General features: G+C 56.2%; 2 protein-coding genes across 2 annotated transcripts in view; one reads left to right on the forward strand and one right to left on the reverse strand.

The window, feature by feature from the left end:
* The window catches only part of MATN4 (matrilin 4), an 18764-nt gene extending 17343 nt beyond the window's left edge, over positions 1-1421 (reverse strand). Inside the window, exon 1 of the mRNA XM_072879056.1 lies at positions 1332-1421. The gene's annotated coding sequence lies outside the window, so the exon portion shown is untranslated. The remainder of the gene's footprint in view (positions 1-1331) is intronic.
* The window catches only part of RBPJL (recombination signal binding protein for immunoglobulin kappa J region like), a 20714-nt gene extending 6377 nt beyond the window's left edge, over positions 1-14337 (forward strand). Inside the window, exons 2-12 of the mRNA XM_072879532.1 lie at positions 1300-1375; positions 8041-8166; positions 9802-9872; positions 10136-10251; positions 11142-11316; positions 11730-11867; positions 12431-12540; positions 12640-12780; positions 13144-13299; positions 13538-13641; positions 14064-14337. Of these exons, the coding sequence (XP_072735633.1) occupies positions 1300-1375; positions 8041-8166; positions 9802-9872; positions 10136-10251; positions 11142-11316; positions 11730-11867; positions 12431-12540; positions 12640-12780; positions 13144-13299; positions 13538-13641; positions 14064-14337 (1487 nt within the window). The remainder of the gene's footprint in view (positions 1-1299; positions 1376-8040; positions 8167-9801; positions 9873-10135; positions 10252-11141; positions 11317-11729; positions 11868-12430; positions 12541-12639; positions 12781-13143; positions 13300-13537; positions 13642-14063) is intronic.
* The last annotated feature ends 1479 nt before the right edge of the window (positions 14338-15816 follow it).

Below are 15816 nucleotides of genomic sequence, written 5' to 3' on the forward strand. Positions count from 1 at the left end.
TGAGAACCTCACACTCACTGCCTGTGATTAACTGCTCTTGTTCTTGGAAAAAGAAAAAAAAAAGTCTTTACTATCAAGAGATGCTACAGCGGGAGGACTTCATAGTAACTTTATAAATAAACTGGGCTTGACTGAAGCAAAAATCCTATGGGTTTAAGCAGAAGAGGTAAAGTTGTGTGCCTCATCTCAGAGTCGGGGCTGAACAGGCTCCTCTCTTGGAGCCCTCTTCCCCCCCCAGTCCCACTGCACACACGTGGTGGCTTCCTTCGAAGCGGGACTGTCCCATTTCCCTGCCAGCCTCCTCACCGACACCCGTTCCCGCTCTGCAGCTCTGCCTCCTGGATGGATTCGGCAGCTCTCTGCACCGCAGCAAAGGCTGTCCTCGTAGAACGAGGGGGAAAACCCCAGCGGAGCGCATACCACCACATCGTGCATCTGCTCGGCTCCACTTATCTCGGACGGCTGCGTGTTAGCACAGATACGATGAGTGCAGAATAATCTGATTTTCCAAACATGTTTTCCCATGTAATTGCTTGGAACAAAAGTGCCCAAAGCTAATTTTTCCCTGTGAAATGGCTGGATTATAAGCCAAAGGTGGGTGATTGCTTGTGCAAACATATTTATGAGTATGCACAGACCCAATTTTCCAGTCGTGCAGAAACGGTGCATAACAAACTTAGGGCACACTTTAAAGCTTATCTTTTTGCAGGATCTTGATCTCCTATTGCTCAGTACGCCTTGCCTAGGTGTACCAGACCTTATTATTCTCTGCTAAAAGAGATCCTCGACCGTATCAGCAGAAACCTGCCCGAAAGCTAGGCAAAAGGCGAGCAGAGCAGGCAGACTGCAAACTGCCCCATCCCGGCAGCGGAGGAGAGCTTACCTCCTCCGCACAGGCCCCGAGAGACAGCGGGGTACCATGGCCCCTCACTGCCCCACCAAAACGTGCCCCCCAGCCCAGCACGCTCGGGAGGGCAACTGCTGGCACCGCCGCAGGGGGGCCAGACCGTACAGCCGGGGGGGCTTCGGGCGGGCTCCAGCCCCCGGCTTTTGGGAATAAAACCCATGTCAAAGGCTCTGCTCTCCCCCTCGCCCGGCTTTGCTTTCTGCTCGTCATGCCCAGGATGGCTGCTCCTCTCGCTGCCAGCCCCCCCCCCCCCCAAGGAAAAGCCCCCCCGGCGGCTGCCAACCCCCGCGGCAGCGCTGGGCGCTGCACACAGCATCGCGGCGCAGCCCCGCCGGGCCGGGGCCGGGGCCACCCTCGCCCTCACCCTCCTCCTCTCCCTTCCCTTCCCGCAGGGGCGGCGGCGCCCGCGGAGCCCCTCACTCACCCGTACCGGCCGCGGAGCCGCTCCCCGCCGCGCTACTGGGCCAGGTACGGCGGGCGCGGAGCTGCGCGGGGCGGCGCGGAGCGGAGCGCGGTGCGGTGCGCGGCGGCAGCAGCGCTGGGAGGCGGCGGGGCCCCGCGCGGCATTTAACGGGGCGGGGGAGCGGGGGGGCGGGGGGGGGCGGGCACGGCCGCCGCGCCCCGGCCCGGCCCCGGGGCAGCGCCGGGAGGGGAATGCGGGGGGGTCCCACCGCCCCCTGCGTGGGGGTGCCCGCGGGCTCCCACCGCCCCCTGCCCCGCGGGTCGTGTCCGTGCAGGTGCCCACGGGCAAGCGGGAGCTGCACGCAGGTGGAAACGGCGGTGGCCAGAGGTGTGCGGCGGCATCGGCGTGGAGCTGTGCCCAGGCCGGGATCATCCACAGCCCTGGCCTGCGGCGAACTTCCGGGCCAGGGAGAGGCCTCCTTTTTTTTTTTTTCTTTCTTTTTTTCCCTCTTTTTCTTTTTTTCCTTTTTTTTTCTTTCTTTCACCTTCCCCCGCTGTGGGAGTGCGCTCGGGAGCCCCATAAACTCGGAAGGTCCTGGAAAAAGGGGAGTCCAAGCTTACCGTCCACTTGAGCTGCTGCGCCCTGGGAGTTTAGGAGCCCCTGCAGGCAGCGGCTGCAGCGAGGGGAGGTGGGTTTGGGCCAGGGGGCTGCAGACCAGAGCTCTGAGGGCTGTAGAGCCTCCGGTTGAGCTTCCAGCAAGAAGGTCAATGGATGTGCCCCGACTGTAGCAATGGAGAGCATCAGCAGAGGCTTCTTAGACACCCTGGAATCGATCTTCCCAGCCCTCCACCTCTTCTCAGCACTTACATCAGTCTGGTGGTGGTAGGAAACACCACTAGGTTTAGTGCTTAGTTTAGTGCTTAGTGCTTTAGTTTAGGACTGTATTTTAGTGCTTTAACAGCACTTTCCTTCCTCCATGCAATAACGTAATGAGGAACAGAGAAAGGAGACTACAGTAAATCACCCACATTATCTGGATTTTCTAGCAAACAAGTCAATACTGCATTATCAAACTTGGGCATTTTGAGGGTGTTGGTGCTGCTGGGGCAGGCGCAGGGCAGCCGGGAACATGCCCGGGGTGAGCACCCCGGCTGGCCCCCGGTCCCCCGCAGAGCCCACCGCCGCAGGGTTTTTGTGCTTCCTGTTCTCGGCCGGTGTTTGCCATTGGTGTGGTCGATAAATCCCCCAAGCCCAGAAAAGGCTGAATTTCACTTGTGTGTGCAGTGAGGAAAATATAGGATTTATAAATACCCATGCATATACAAGGGCTTGTGGGTTGGGTTGGTCTGGATTAAAGGAGGTATTGAAAAATGAGGGAAGCCAGAAACTGCAGGCTTCTCATTTCTGTGATTTCTAATGGCTTTTCCTTTTGCATAAACATTGCATTGACTCCATACCCAAGAGCACTGCAGGCATTTTCTCCCCTGCTCTGTACAAAATATAACCCAGACCTCTAAAATGGATATTTTTTATTAGGACGTTTGGTTTCCCCAAGCCCAGGAAAGAACAATTGCCTTCTGTGGCAGCGAGTCCCCAGCAAGCTGCAGGGCAGCCATCTCCTGAGCAAGGCAAACGGCAGCTCCTTTGTGGGGGAAAAGCAGCAAATTAAATCTCTGCACTTGAATTCAGTGTTACCTGCACTTGAGGACACTGTTACCATGAGTTAAAGTTCTTGTATAAAGAGCTGATTTGAAGACCCAGTTTCTAAACAACAGCTGCCGGGATCGTATTTTGGTCTCCTGAGTTGGGTACTTTCATTCCCAGGGGACCAAAAAAATCAGATCCCTTCCTCTGCAGACTGAGCTGGTGAACATCGGTGCACTGGAAGGCAGCAGTGCAGAAGGTGGTTTGCTTCTCCCGGTGCCCGTAAAGTGCTTTTTCTGCTGCAGTTGCCCAAGGGTGCACGCACGGGGTGTTGTGGGACTTCCTGGCCTGATCTGCCCTCGCAGAGCAGAAGGTGATGTGGGGACCAGGATACATCCCACACCATGAGCGTGGCTGGCTCAGCGGGGACATGCAACCCAGTGGCAGGGGAAGGCTGAGCTGAAAAGGCCCCTTGGTTGGGTTGCCCCCTGTTTGTGACAGAGGCGGGAGCCGTGCCTGCGGCAGGGCGGTCACCCAGGGCGGCAGCCCGAGCGGGGAGGCAGGACCCCCCAGCTGCAGTGCTCTGCGGCAGGAGGTAGCCGGCAATGCACAGCCCTGCCCGACCCACCGGGACCGAGGAAGGAGAAAATGCATTTTCCGGCTGGAGGCAGGACAAAGCGCTCATTGAGGCCCCTCACGCTCGCTGATGGGAAGGCGAGGGCTAATTTTCAGCTGTGGTGTTAAACATCAGCTCTCCTAAAATCAGCAATGTGACTGCAGGGTCCAACCCTACCAAAGCCTCTCAGCGCCGGCCTGGGTTCCCTGCATGCCCAGATAAAACAGCCCTTCACGCCATGGTCCGGCTGTGTGTCTCCTGTGAAAAGCACACAGGGTGCTCCTCCTTTGCTGCTTTGTTTCCCATGGAAGAGGGCACAGCAAACACGGGCAGGACTTGCAAATACCCACAGGTGCCCTGGGTCTCTCCCACCTCCAACACCCAGAGATGCACCTCAAAGCGTGCTCGCACCCTCTGCTGAGGCACATCCTGACCTAAAGCAAGGGAAAAGCCTCGGCGGTAAGCGATGCCAGGCTGAGCAGGGAGGGGGAAAGGCTTACAAAAATCAGCGTAGGAGAAAGGTGCTGGCTCCCCCCTTGCTCCCCCCCTGCTTCCACATAATGCCTGACTGTGTGCGAGAGCGGTCGAGTCCCAGCTGAGACCTCAGGCTCTGAAAAGGAGGCTTTTAGCCTGAGCTCTAAGAGCCCAGCCCGTGCGGTGCTGCTAACATGACACTGAACTAACACTGCACTACAATCAAAGCATTTTAATAATTTAATATAATAAATGTCAGAAGGAGTGAATAATTCCCTGTAACCCTGAGGAGGCTGTAGGTGCCAGAAGGAGCCAAGTGGGTATATTGAGCTGCTTTAGCAATAGCCCTTTCACTCTCTGAAGGTAAATTTAAACCAGATGATGGATGCTGGGTGGTCACCTCGGCGGGCAGAATGGTGAGCACTGTTCAGAAATACATCACTGAAACAATTTAGCCCCAAAATTTGGAAGGCAATGGCTGCAGAGAATGGACAAAGAAAGAAAGACAAGTTTCTTAGTAGTCATTCCTCCAGCCAGACATCAAATCTGAAGACCTGCGGTCTGTTTACCCGCCTTTGGCATGCACGTTCCCACTTTAAGCAGTAAATGGCATGTGGATAATTATTCCAGAAGGCCCTTTAATAAGCTCCGGGCAGTAACCCACATGCCTCTGGTATTATGTACGGATGGCAAGGAGCAGTGATACCTGCACAAGTCTGGCCCTGCCCTGAGCTGGTGCCGTGGGAGGCTCTGCGGAGCAGGCATTGCTGCTGGCCACGCTGTCAGCACACGTCTTAATCCACAGGTTTTGGCAATTTGCTCCTGAACACTCCCTGCCGCTGCCTGGTCTCGGTAGCAGGCTGTTCCTTACTCTGCCGATGGGTTAATGGGAGAGGCTCCCTCCAGCAGTGCCCAGCCCAGCAGCTCCATGGGGATCGGCTCTTCCCGGGCAGACCATGAGCTATGTGGATGGGCACTGGTGAGCGCGTCGGTGCTAGTGGGTGATGCTAACAGGGATGGAACATGTGTCCCTGCAGCTGAGACATGAGCAAGGACCCAAAGCTACACTCCTCGTTCTGTACTGGATACTGAACGATGAGACTCACCAGAAAAATTCACACACCCAGCCTGGTTCTCCCCTGCTCTGTGCCCATTGTCTCTGACAAACTGAGGGCAAAATGCTACTGAACGGAGCCAGCAAGGTTTAGTACTCATTTTTCACCATGTTGTATTAGTGTAAAAGAATTGCCAAGGTCAGTCCAATGGACAGCCTTTTCCATATTTATCCTGATCACAATCACTAGTTCTGTAAAAACAAAAGACTTTTGCAGAGACATTCCCAAATGGTGCTTTCAGATGAAGGGAAAAGTAGCAAAGGCGGATCAAAGCTGAAATCACACTACTGCTTGGCAGCAAAGGAGTGAGACAGCTGCAGATTGCTATTATGGAAAAAGGTTAAATAACTTTCTTATGGGATCTCTTTGGCTGTGCAAAGATATAAACCAGTCAGGAGATAGTCTTGCTGAAAAGCTTCACTCCAGCCTTTCTAAGTAACTCATCCTAGAGAGGGCACTGGTGGCATACTGGTTGGTAAAGCTCAACTTCAGCGTGCTGGAGCAGGAGTCTCCCAGCCCCGCGATGGAGAGTCGGAGGGAACCGATCCAGCCTCGGCACGGGAGCCATTAAGGGTGATCCGAGGGTCTGTCTGGCAAAGGAGCTACGGCTGGCTTGCCATGAGTGCCGGCCGGAGCGAGCCGTGGCTGAGCCCAGAGCCGTGTGCTGGCAGCAGTGCTGGGGCTGCCGCGGGGAGAGGAGCTCGGTTGCAGCGCGTGCTCTGCAAGCCGTGCTCTGCAGTCAGGAACAGGCCTGCCGTGGCCATAAAACATTCATTTCTCAGACAGAGAGCAGCAGCTAATGCTGTGGGTGACACTGGCACCGGCTGTAAATCTGATTTTGGCAGAGCTCTGTTGATTTATGCTTGCTGGTGATCTGGCTAACACATCTAGGATAACGAATTGAGAACAAGGAGGGCAGAAGATTATTTGCTCATCTAATAAGTGAACACAGCAGTGATGGGAAAATCTGTGAAGTGCAAAGCATCAGGTCCCCATGGGACTACCCAGAGGAGACGCTGGGTAAGTATTTGCTTGTATGGGAGACGTGTTTGTCTTCCACGCACAAACAGGAGAGCATCAGCCCCATCCACAACATGGGAAAGCTGGAAGTGAAGGGATAGAAGTTTAAGGCTGATTGTAATGTAGGTCCTAGAAGCTGTAAAGGGCACAGCCTCTTTAAAGTACACATGTTGCACTGGGAAGAGCAAAACTGGCTGATGAACTCTTCTAAAAGGCTGCTTGGGATGGCGGTGATTGGTGCTTCTCTACCTAGGAGCTTGCTCTGGCCTCTGAGCCCAGCAAGAGCTCACCATAGCCTGCCTTGGGGTGCTTGGCAGGACCAGATTTACCTCTCTTCACACATCTGATCATTTATGCCCTCAATTATTCTCCATTTCTAGCCCATTTAAGAGGAAGAGAGACTGTTTTTAATGGGAATGCTCCACCTCTTGCAAGATTTTCCCTGGGTGGCCATGGCTGATGCCCCCCATCCTCACCGCTTCTCCTCCGAGCGATACGCCGGCGCTGCCCACAGTCCCCAGCCGCTTTCTCCCAGTGGCTCAGCACTGTCTTTGCAGCTGTGGCTGGGGCTTCCCAGCCTTCTCTGGCCACTGCTGTTTCTCTCTGTCTCTGATCCGAGGCCATCGCTGTGTGGAGAGGTCACGGGTGACTCCCAGCAGCCTTGGGAGGGTCAAGAGCCAGAGCCTGAAGCCAGTTTCCATACAGCTTTCTCTCTCCTGAGGGTGCTGGATCTGGTTTGGGTCTGATGCTCATCCAAGTGGGTCCAAAAACATCCCCTGGGCATGCAGAGCAGAAACACAGAGCCGTTGTCCAAATACCAGCAGGCACAAACACCCCTTTGGAGCTAGTCAAGGGAGCTCAGCGCATGGAAGAAGTAAGCTCAGGCTTAAGTCAAGAGCTTTTCATAACCAGCCAGGCTGGGTCCCCTTGGTAGGAGCAATTTCTCCTGAGCGTGCCCAGCTGCCACGTCCCAAACATGGGCAGATGTGTCAACGAGGGGCTCCTGCCCCGGCAGCACCCTCTCCTCTGGTTTCCTCTTATCCAGCCAAAGGGCGGTCAGTAGGGCAGGAGCTGATGTTCTTCAGATGGGCAATCTCGCCTCCTCTGAGAGCAAGTCAACGCCACAAAAGGCCTCTCCAGCAGACACCCATAACTCTCCCCTCTCCTCCCCCAGTTCTTGCACACGTGTCCCAGGTGGCAGAGCTGGGCACCTCGGCCTTGGACCCACCTCATGTCTCTCCAGCCCGTTAACGCCCAACCTACTAAGTTAGCAGAGTTAAGTGCCGGGTGCATGGGAACTCCTTCTAGTTAATAGAGCAGAAAGAATCAGTAAAACCACCCACTTCTTAGGTCTCAGAGAAAAATGCAGCTATTCTTACCCAACAGCCCTTGCAGAAGCCAACGAGCAGCTCCTCCTTGCGTGACAGCTCCCCAGCTGCACTCACGGCTCAGCAGCATCCTTTCCCAACTCACCAAAAAGCCATACAGCAACAAGCACATCAGGTGGAAAAACAAATTAGTAATCAATTAGGGCACTGCCACCATTGCATGGGACTGGAAGTCTCAGAAGGGTGCGTTTCAGAGCTATAAACATAGTGCCCTGTGTGTGTTTGATTGAAAACTGATGAAGCAGTTATTCAGTTATCCAAACTTTATATTTTTCAGTGCCCACCCTGGTCTTACAGCAGCTGAGGTGCTCTCTGAGCTCCAGTGCTTTCTGATGGGAAAGCCTCTCTGCCTTCCCCACCCGTCAGGCTGGACACGGAGGGTGCTCCAGGCTCCCTGCTCAGCGTAGGGCTGGTAGGGCAAGGCGAGGAGCCCAGTTCTGGTGTTACAGTGCTGGGGGACTGCTGTCTTCTAGACCCAACCCGTACGAAACCAACCTGCTTCGAGACGGTGTGCGGAGGTACCTGCAGCTGCCGGCAGACCAGACAGTACTGATACTGCATGCCAAAGTCGCACAGAAGTCATACGGCAATGAAAAAAGGTAGGAAACGGCCCCAGCTTCTCTGATAGCCACTTCCAAACCCAGCTACCTAAAGCTCGATTTCAACCTTGCTAGATTTCTCTGATTTAAGCTGGTGAAGCAAATGATTTGACATATCCCCTCTCCATCCATTCATGACCTCTTTGCATCTAAAACTACTGTTTAGTCTTGAACTAAGGATATTAACCCCCCACCTGCATCCATCCCAGTTAGACATTCCCAATGGTTAGGTTCCTCCCGTGACATAACGGAGATCAGAAAGATGAAGTAAAAGAAGGAAATAAATTATTCAAGAAGAAGAGGAGGAAAGGTTAGTGTTTTAAGTGCTCTGGAAATCTTGTCTTAAAATCTGAATGGCCACAGCAGGGACTGGGGAGTTTCCATCAATGCCCACGGTCTCCAAAAAGCTGCTATTTTTGAAAATCTTTTCTGCACTGCAAAAACACCTTGAGGTTCTGGCTTGAATCTCCAAAATTGCTACTCCTGGGCAGTGACGTCAGACTGTGGCAGTGTAATATAATTAATCCTCCATTAATCCTTGTGATATAAATAATCCTCTGTTATTACCGGGTGTGGAGTAGCTATGAGGCGACGAGCTCTACCTCGAAGGCATAATTGCACCCAGAGCCCAGGAGACAGATCTAAGCTGGGCTGGCTGTGCCTACAAAGTCCTCATCACATCCAGCCTCCTGCCAGGGGCTGCTGGTCCACAGGTAAAGGTTTTATTTCGAGATGGGGTCTCCCAGCCAGGAGGGAAGCCCCCGTGTATCACTGAGCTTTCAGAACAGCCTTCTCCCCCTGCTCCGGACCCTGTGCAAGGGATGAGCATGAAAATCAGGTGCCAGGTCTGGAGAGGGAGAGAAAACCAGCATAGAGCTCCCAGCTTAAAGTTTAAAGGTGCTGGTGCCGTTTTCCTTCATGGTGGGAGTCAGGGGCCTGTGCTGTGGATGACTTGTTTAAATAAACCTGTACCCAGGACTTCAGGGCTCTGAAATACCCACCCCTCTGCATCAGTGTTTTCTCTGCTAGCGCTTTACCCAGTATCAATAGAGGATGAATTTGCACCATTCACACAAGTGCAAAGACAGTGGAAACCCAAATAAAACACAGGAAAATAGGTTTCCAAAACCCTGGCTATAGATTTATTTGCGTTGGGCTCCAAATCTGGCCGTGAATGCAAACTCTGTTCCCGACCTGCCGAAACGCCCACATGGCAGGCGGGCAGAGGCAGGGGGCCCGATCCCCCCTTGGCTCTGAGCAGGAGGGGGCCGAGGCGCCCCGTCCTCCCCTCCTGGGGCCGTCCCATGGCCGATGGGCTCGTGGCCACCAGCAGCACCGATAGATGTGGCAGCCACCAGATGTGGCTGCAGCTGGAGGCAGCCAGTGCAGGGCAGAGAGGCTGAGACAGCTGCTGCAGCAGAGCGCAATTCCTCCGGCCAGCCCTGCCCGTGCCCCCAGCCGCGGGCTCCCCAGCCCCTCGCTGCAGCACCACATACCTCCCAGGGTGCAGGGTTGTTCCCGGCGCCAGCGAGCCCTGAGTGAAGGTCTCCAATCTCAGCACAGCCATCCCGTCACCCCCGAGCACCTTTTCTGGATGCTGAAGTGCAGTAAGAAACTGTCCATTTGCCTCTGCAGGTTTTTCTGCCCCCCACCTTGTGTTTACCTGAGTGGGCCGGGATGGAAGTTGAAACAGGAGCAGATAAAAGGTAAGCACTGGGCGGCAGCCCTGCACCTCTCCTCCCTCCCTTCCCGTGCCACGGAGAGCTGCCCTCCGCCTCCACAAAGGGGAGAGTGACCCAGTTTATTTTTTCTTTGCCCCCAAACTCCTCTTTCCCCCTCGAGGCTGAGCCCTCTGCGGTCCAGACCCGGGGAGGGCTGGAGCCTGGGCCAACCCACCGCGCCAGGAGGAGCCGAGCCCACGCCTGTGCCTGTGCAGGGGCTGGAGGGTGCTTCTCCCTGTCTCTTCCAGCCAGGGACCTGGGAGAGGAGGGTTTTCAGGTGTGCGGGTACATGGGGCTGGACAGCATGGGCAGCAGCCTGATGGAGACCCAGAAGCTCAGCTTTGAGGAGCAGCCAGACGCGAAGGTAAAGCCTGATGCTGCCCGGGACCATGCAGTGGCACCCCATGGGGACCCTGTTCATGCACGGGCTGGGCTGTCCCTGGTGTCACCCCATGCCCTGGGATGTCGCATCATCCCCTTCCTCGGGATGTCGTGGTCCTTCCTTCCTAGCCATCGCTCCCCGCTCCTGCTCTGCCACCCCTGTTGTGGCACGGGTGGCAGCCCGAGCAGCCGGGCAGGCTCCCCTGCCTTGCAAAGAGCCCCATCTTTCTTTGGCACCATCTTTTCAGGTCCACAGCCCCGTCACAGGCAAGCTGGCGAAATTTGCAGAGCTCCCTCAGCCCCGGTACATTCTCCCGATGAGCAGCACTGCCGCTTGTCGCAAAATGAAAGCCTGGTCTTTCATTTGCAGATAAACAGCTAAAGAAAACCCCAGTCGATCCCAAAGTTCAAGAGCTTCAGCAGAGCTCTGGCATCTTTTGATAGGGAAAGAAAGAAGAAAAAGCATTATCTGGGGTCCCCGAAGAGCGCAGGGTCTGAGTCGGGCCAGAAACTTTACAAAAAGAGCCTTTGTTTGCAGTGCTTGAGTTGCTGCTAAAGCACGGCATATCGGCCAGGACGGCAGGGAAACTGTAAACCCAGGGTGATTTCTCATGTTATGTGGGATAAATCACATGTGAACAGTCATTTCCATGAGGAATTCTCTGCCCCCAGTGTAAATAAAGCCTCTGCCGATCTCCAGCTCTTCATTCCACCTGTAATAACATCTCCAGTCGTTTCCCCCTTTAAATGAACCTGGGGCTCTTTGAAAGGGTGCTATTATGCCCTTGCGGGATGGTGAGGAGGGTGAGGAGGGCGAGAAAGGCTGGCGGGGCTGGGCTGGAGCTGCCGGCAGCCCCTCTCTGCCCTTGGCAGGGCTTCGGCTGCGCCAAGGCGCTGTACATCTCGGACGCGGACAAGCGCAAGCATTTCCGCCTGGTCCTGAAGCTCTTCTTCAGCAACGGGCAGGAGATCGGCACCTTCCACAGCAAGCTGATCAAGGTCATCTCCAAGCCCTCGCAGAAGAAGCAGTCGCTGAAGAACACGGACCGTGCGTACGGGGATGGCTCTGCGGGGAGGAAAGCGGGCATGAGCCCAGGGTGGGATGCTCTCTGAGAGCTCACAGCTTGGCTCCAGAGTGGTCCAGGCTGGACCTAAAGCCCATGGGCATCCCCAAAAGAGGGGGAATGTATCTGGGCGTATTGATGTGTCTTTTCTGAAGGGTTCACCCACCACAATGTTAATGTGCTGATGCCAACGTGCTCCCCACTCCATGGGCTTCACCTTTGAAAAGCCCAGGTGGGCTGGCACTCACATACAGAGGAAGACAGCCGAGGGGGAGCTGATTCCTGCTGGGCTGGTTACACCAGTACCCGGGACTTGTCCTCCCTTGGCTTGACAAAAGCCATAGCTCAAGCCACACGTGGACGTGGCAAGCGCTAACACAACCACCTCTCCCAACAGTCTGCATCTCCTCGGGCTCCAAAGTCTCCCTCTTCAACCGCCTGCGCTCCCAGACCGTCAGCACCCGCTACCTCTCTGTCGAGGGGGGAGCCTTCATTGCCAGTGCCAGGCAGTGGGCAGCCTTCACCCTCCACCTGGGTAAGGAGCCTCGCAGGGCCACTGACACCGGCCATGCCCAGGGCTGGCTGCCTCCATCCCCGGCTCTCCCCTCCTGCAAAGCCAGTTCCTGGGGACGAAAGGGGAGGGAATTAGCCTGGGGATGTGGGAACCTGGCTCAGATCTCACCTCTGCCTCGTGTTCCTGGTGTATCTCTGGAGCCAATGGCTGTTTCCCACTGGCTTTGAGGGTTGGCATCATGCCCTGAGAGCACACGGGCTGCAAACGGGGCAGCAAGAGCTGTACTGGCCTGGAGGCTCATGAATCCAAGCAAGTAACTTGCCTGGAAGAGGCCAGAGCCCAGAGCATCCCTGCCCACGCTGCCTCCGGCAGTGTCCCTGCAAGGTACCACATCCCAGTCCTGTGCTCCTGCGCTGGGCTCCCAGGGAGCAGTGGTCTCTCCAAGCAGCGAGCACCTGCAGAGCAGAGAAAGCAGTAAGAAAGCACCGGGAGCACGGCCAGACCTGCAGGTAGCAAGGCAGCGCAGGTTGACCTGCTCCCCGGCTGCTCAGGGCAGTGACTCTGCCTGTCTCCTTCCTGGCAAGCCGACGAACGCTGCACCTGGAGCGAGTTCCCCCTGCGGGAAGGGTATATCCGCTACGGCTCCGTGGTCCAGCTTGTCTGCACGGCCACCGGCGTCACCCTGCCTCCCCTGGTAAGCCTCCATCCCTGCGGGTGTCAGGCACGCGGAGCTGGCTGCTCTGTGCCTCTGAGCGATGGGTACCATCCCTGGGATGATGCTGCCGCCCCGCAGATCATCCGGAAGGTGATGAAGCAGTATGCCATGCTGGACGTGGACGAGCCCATCTCCCAGCTCCATAAATGCGCCTTCCAGTTCCAGGGCAGCGACCGCATGTACTTGTGTCTCTCCACAGAGAAAGTGATCCAGTTCCAGGTACAGCAGTGCGAGGAGGAGTGAGGACTCCTGGGGTCCTCCCTGTCCTCTCTCCAAGCTCCTCTGTGTTGCCAGTGGCTGGGGAACATGTCACTGGGAGGGGTCTTCCAGTGAAGGGGGGTTTCATCCAAATTAAGGTCAGAATCGCTGCAAAGCCATCTGCCTCCAGCTTGCCTGCTTCGGTGGGGACATCGTCACCGAGGTCTTTGCAAAGGTGTCATGATCCCCGTTTCCCAGCGAGTGAAGCAGAGGGGCTGAGTCACTTGCTGGAACTGAGATACTGGCGGCAGAAGCCAGGCGTCCTGGCCCCGGTCCCCTGCCGTCCCTGCTGCGGCATGTTTGGAGCTGTGACACTCTCCGCAGGCATCTCCCTGCCCGAAGGAAGCAAACCGGGAGCTGCTGAACGACGGCTCCTGCTGGACCATCATCGGCACCGAGATGGTGGAGTACACCTTCAGCGAGAGCCTGGCCTGCATCCGCGAGCCCGTCAGCCCCGTGCCACTCATCACTGCCCTGCAGGTAGGCACAGTGCCAGCCGCCGGCCACCCCAGCCTCTCCATCGCCTGCCTCCGTCATGGCTCCTGCTGCTGAGTCCTTGCACCCGCACTCAGCATCTCCTGGTTTTGGGATGCTGCGGGGATGCCTGGATCTGGACTGCTGCAGCGGGGACGGGACACACAGGCAGAGCATGCTGTGGGAGAAGGAGTCTGCCTCATTCCGCCATGTAACACACTGCCATGCACTCTGCCCATCACAGCTCACGGGTGGCGGGGACGTGGCCATGCTGGAGGTGCAGGGGGAGTATTTCCACACACACCTCAAGGTCTGGTTCGGAGATGTGGAAGCAGAGACGATGTACAGGTAACATGGCCGAGGGTGCCAAGGAGCAGGCAGGGAACGGCAGCCGGGTTTGGGCAGCGCTGCGTAGCTCTGGGAGGGACGTGGCTGCTCACCTCGGGGACGGGGGCACTTGCACTGCCCGTTCTGTGGGACCAAGCATGAGCATTGCAAGCAGAGGCAGGGATGAGTCTGGCTGGTGCCTGCTGGCTCTGGATGTAGTCTGGGGATAGCAGTAGGCAAGGGACGTGGGGACCTTGGGGGCTGCAAACAAGCAAGCAATCCTGGCAGAGAGGAACGAAACACCGGGGAGGAGAGGGGAAACTGGCTGGAGGCTTCATGCTGAGCTCCAGGCTGGAGGAGACATGCCGGCACTCACTGCCGGCTGCTCCTGCGCTGGACCCGCCTGGATTAATGCATGTTTTCCTCTCCCGCGCTGTTCCCAGGAGCCCCAAGTCCCTCATGTGCGTCGTCCCTGACGTCTCTGCCTTCGGCAGTGACTGGAGGTGGCTGCGATACCCCATCACGGTCCCGCTCCTGCTGATCAGGGACGATGGCCTCATCTACTCCAGCTCGTTCACGTTCACCTACACGCCGGAGCAGAGCTTCATCCCAGGGCAGCAGGTCCTCTCGGACGTCCCCCAGGACTCAGACAAATTACTTGACAGCATCCATCAGGAGTTCACCAGGACCAACTTCCACCTCTTCATGCAGAGCTAGCAAGCTGGGCGGGCAGAGGCTTGGCCTCGCTGCTGGCCCCAGGGAAGGGGAGCAGCCCTGAGCCGTGCTGGGGGTCCCCATCCAGGGCTCGGGGTGGCCCCGCTGAAGGGTCCTCCCCACGCATCAAATGCCCACCGTGTTACTGTGATTTGCTGATTTGTCTCTTCATGGCAGCACCTCACCCTGCTGAGATCTCATATGAGAGTGTCAATAAATCAGGCTTCAAGGACTCTTTACGGATTCAATTGCTTCTTTGCTAACCTTCACGATTTACCTCCCGTGCTGGCACAGAGCATCGCAGCTCCCTTGATGTCCTCAGTCCATATATTCAAAGGCCAGGAGGGACAGGGATGATGAATGAATGATCTTAAAGTGTTATTGATCTATACCAGGAATCCCTGCATCGCTTCTGTGCTTTTCAGTAATGAGGAGCTGATTTCCAGCAGCCAAATACTCGGTACCAGATGGTTTGGTTTTTTTATTGGAGGCCCAAATGGGGTTATTTCAAAAGGAAAAGGGAAAAAGAGAGAAAGAAAAACTTCAGTATGAAACCCAGTCCCTTCCTAGCTGGTGTGGCTCTGCCAAGCTCTGTTGTTTTACACACTTACACACACACACACACACAGAAATTGCAGTGCTAACATCAGCAGGAAACTGCTGATCTAAAGATGCCATAAAAAGAAGTCAGGTTTCTTGGAGCTGGACCCAAGCGTTATACAGGGTGGGTCTTACAGCTTTATTTAGTCTTCAGATCTCCATGGCATCAAAAGGCCCGTGGCGTACCTGGAAACCTGCTGGTTTGGCAGTTCTGAGCTGGGTTTTGAAACAACCCCACTGCCAAACCCACGGAGGTGTGTAACCCACACTGAACTCGGCAGCGGCGGGCAGGGGAGCAGGGGAAGCACGGTGCCCCACGACTCGCAGCACCCCAGGAGCGCGGGGCGCCCGGCCCTGCACACGGGGTCCCTGGCTCATCACCCAGCTTACCTGCGTGTTTCATGCCATCCAGCATGTTTCGGACGCTGGCACTGCGCAGGCCAACAGCCCCGGCACGCAGCCCGTCCTCAGCCTCGCCGTGTGCGTCCCCTGCCACGCTGCAGCTCAGGATGCTGAATTTGGGGCTGCAGGGCACCAACGGCCTCGTGCCACCCAGCATGGAGACGCACGGTGATGCCCCGTGTCTTGGCCTCCTCCCTCTGCAGCTTGTGCATGGCCCCAGCTCCAATGGGAAGACAGGAGCTTGGGTCTCCGGGGCTTCCCAGGGGGCAACACCTCCCTAAACTCCACCAGGAGATGGTGTTCCTTCTGCCCCAAAACAGGAATCTCACAGAGGGAGAAAAGCTGTTGGCAGACACATCTGTGTGCATCTGGAGCTGCAGCTGCTGGAGGAAAAACTCAGGGAGAATATTACAGCGCATGCTAACAGCCAAAGGCTGGTGGAGGAAAGGGCTGGAGGACAGAGGAAGGGTAACCATGTGA

This window comes from Ciconia boyciana, chromosome 14, assembly GCF_034638445.1.
Source record: "Ciconia boyciana chromosome 14, ASM3463844v1, whole genome shotgun sequence".
NCBI classification, from domain to species: domain Eukaryota; kingdom Metazoa; phylum Chordata; class Aves; order Ciconiiformes; family Ciconiidae; genus Ciconia; species Ciconia boyciana.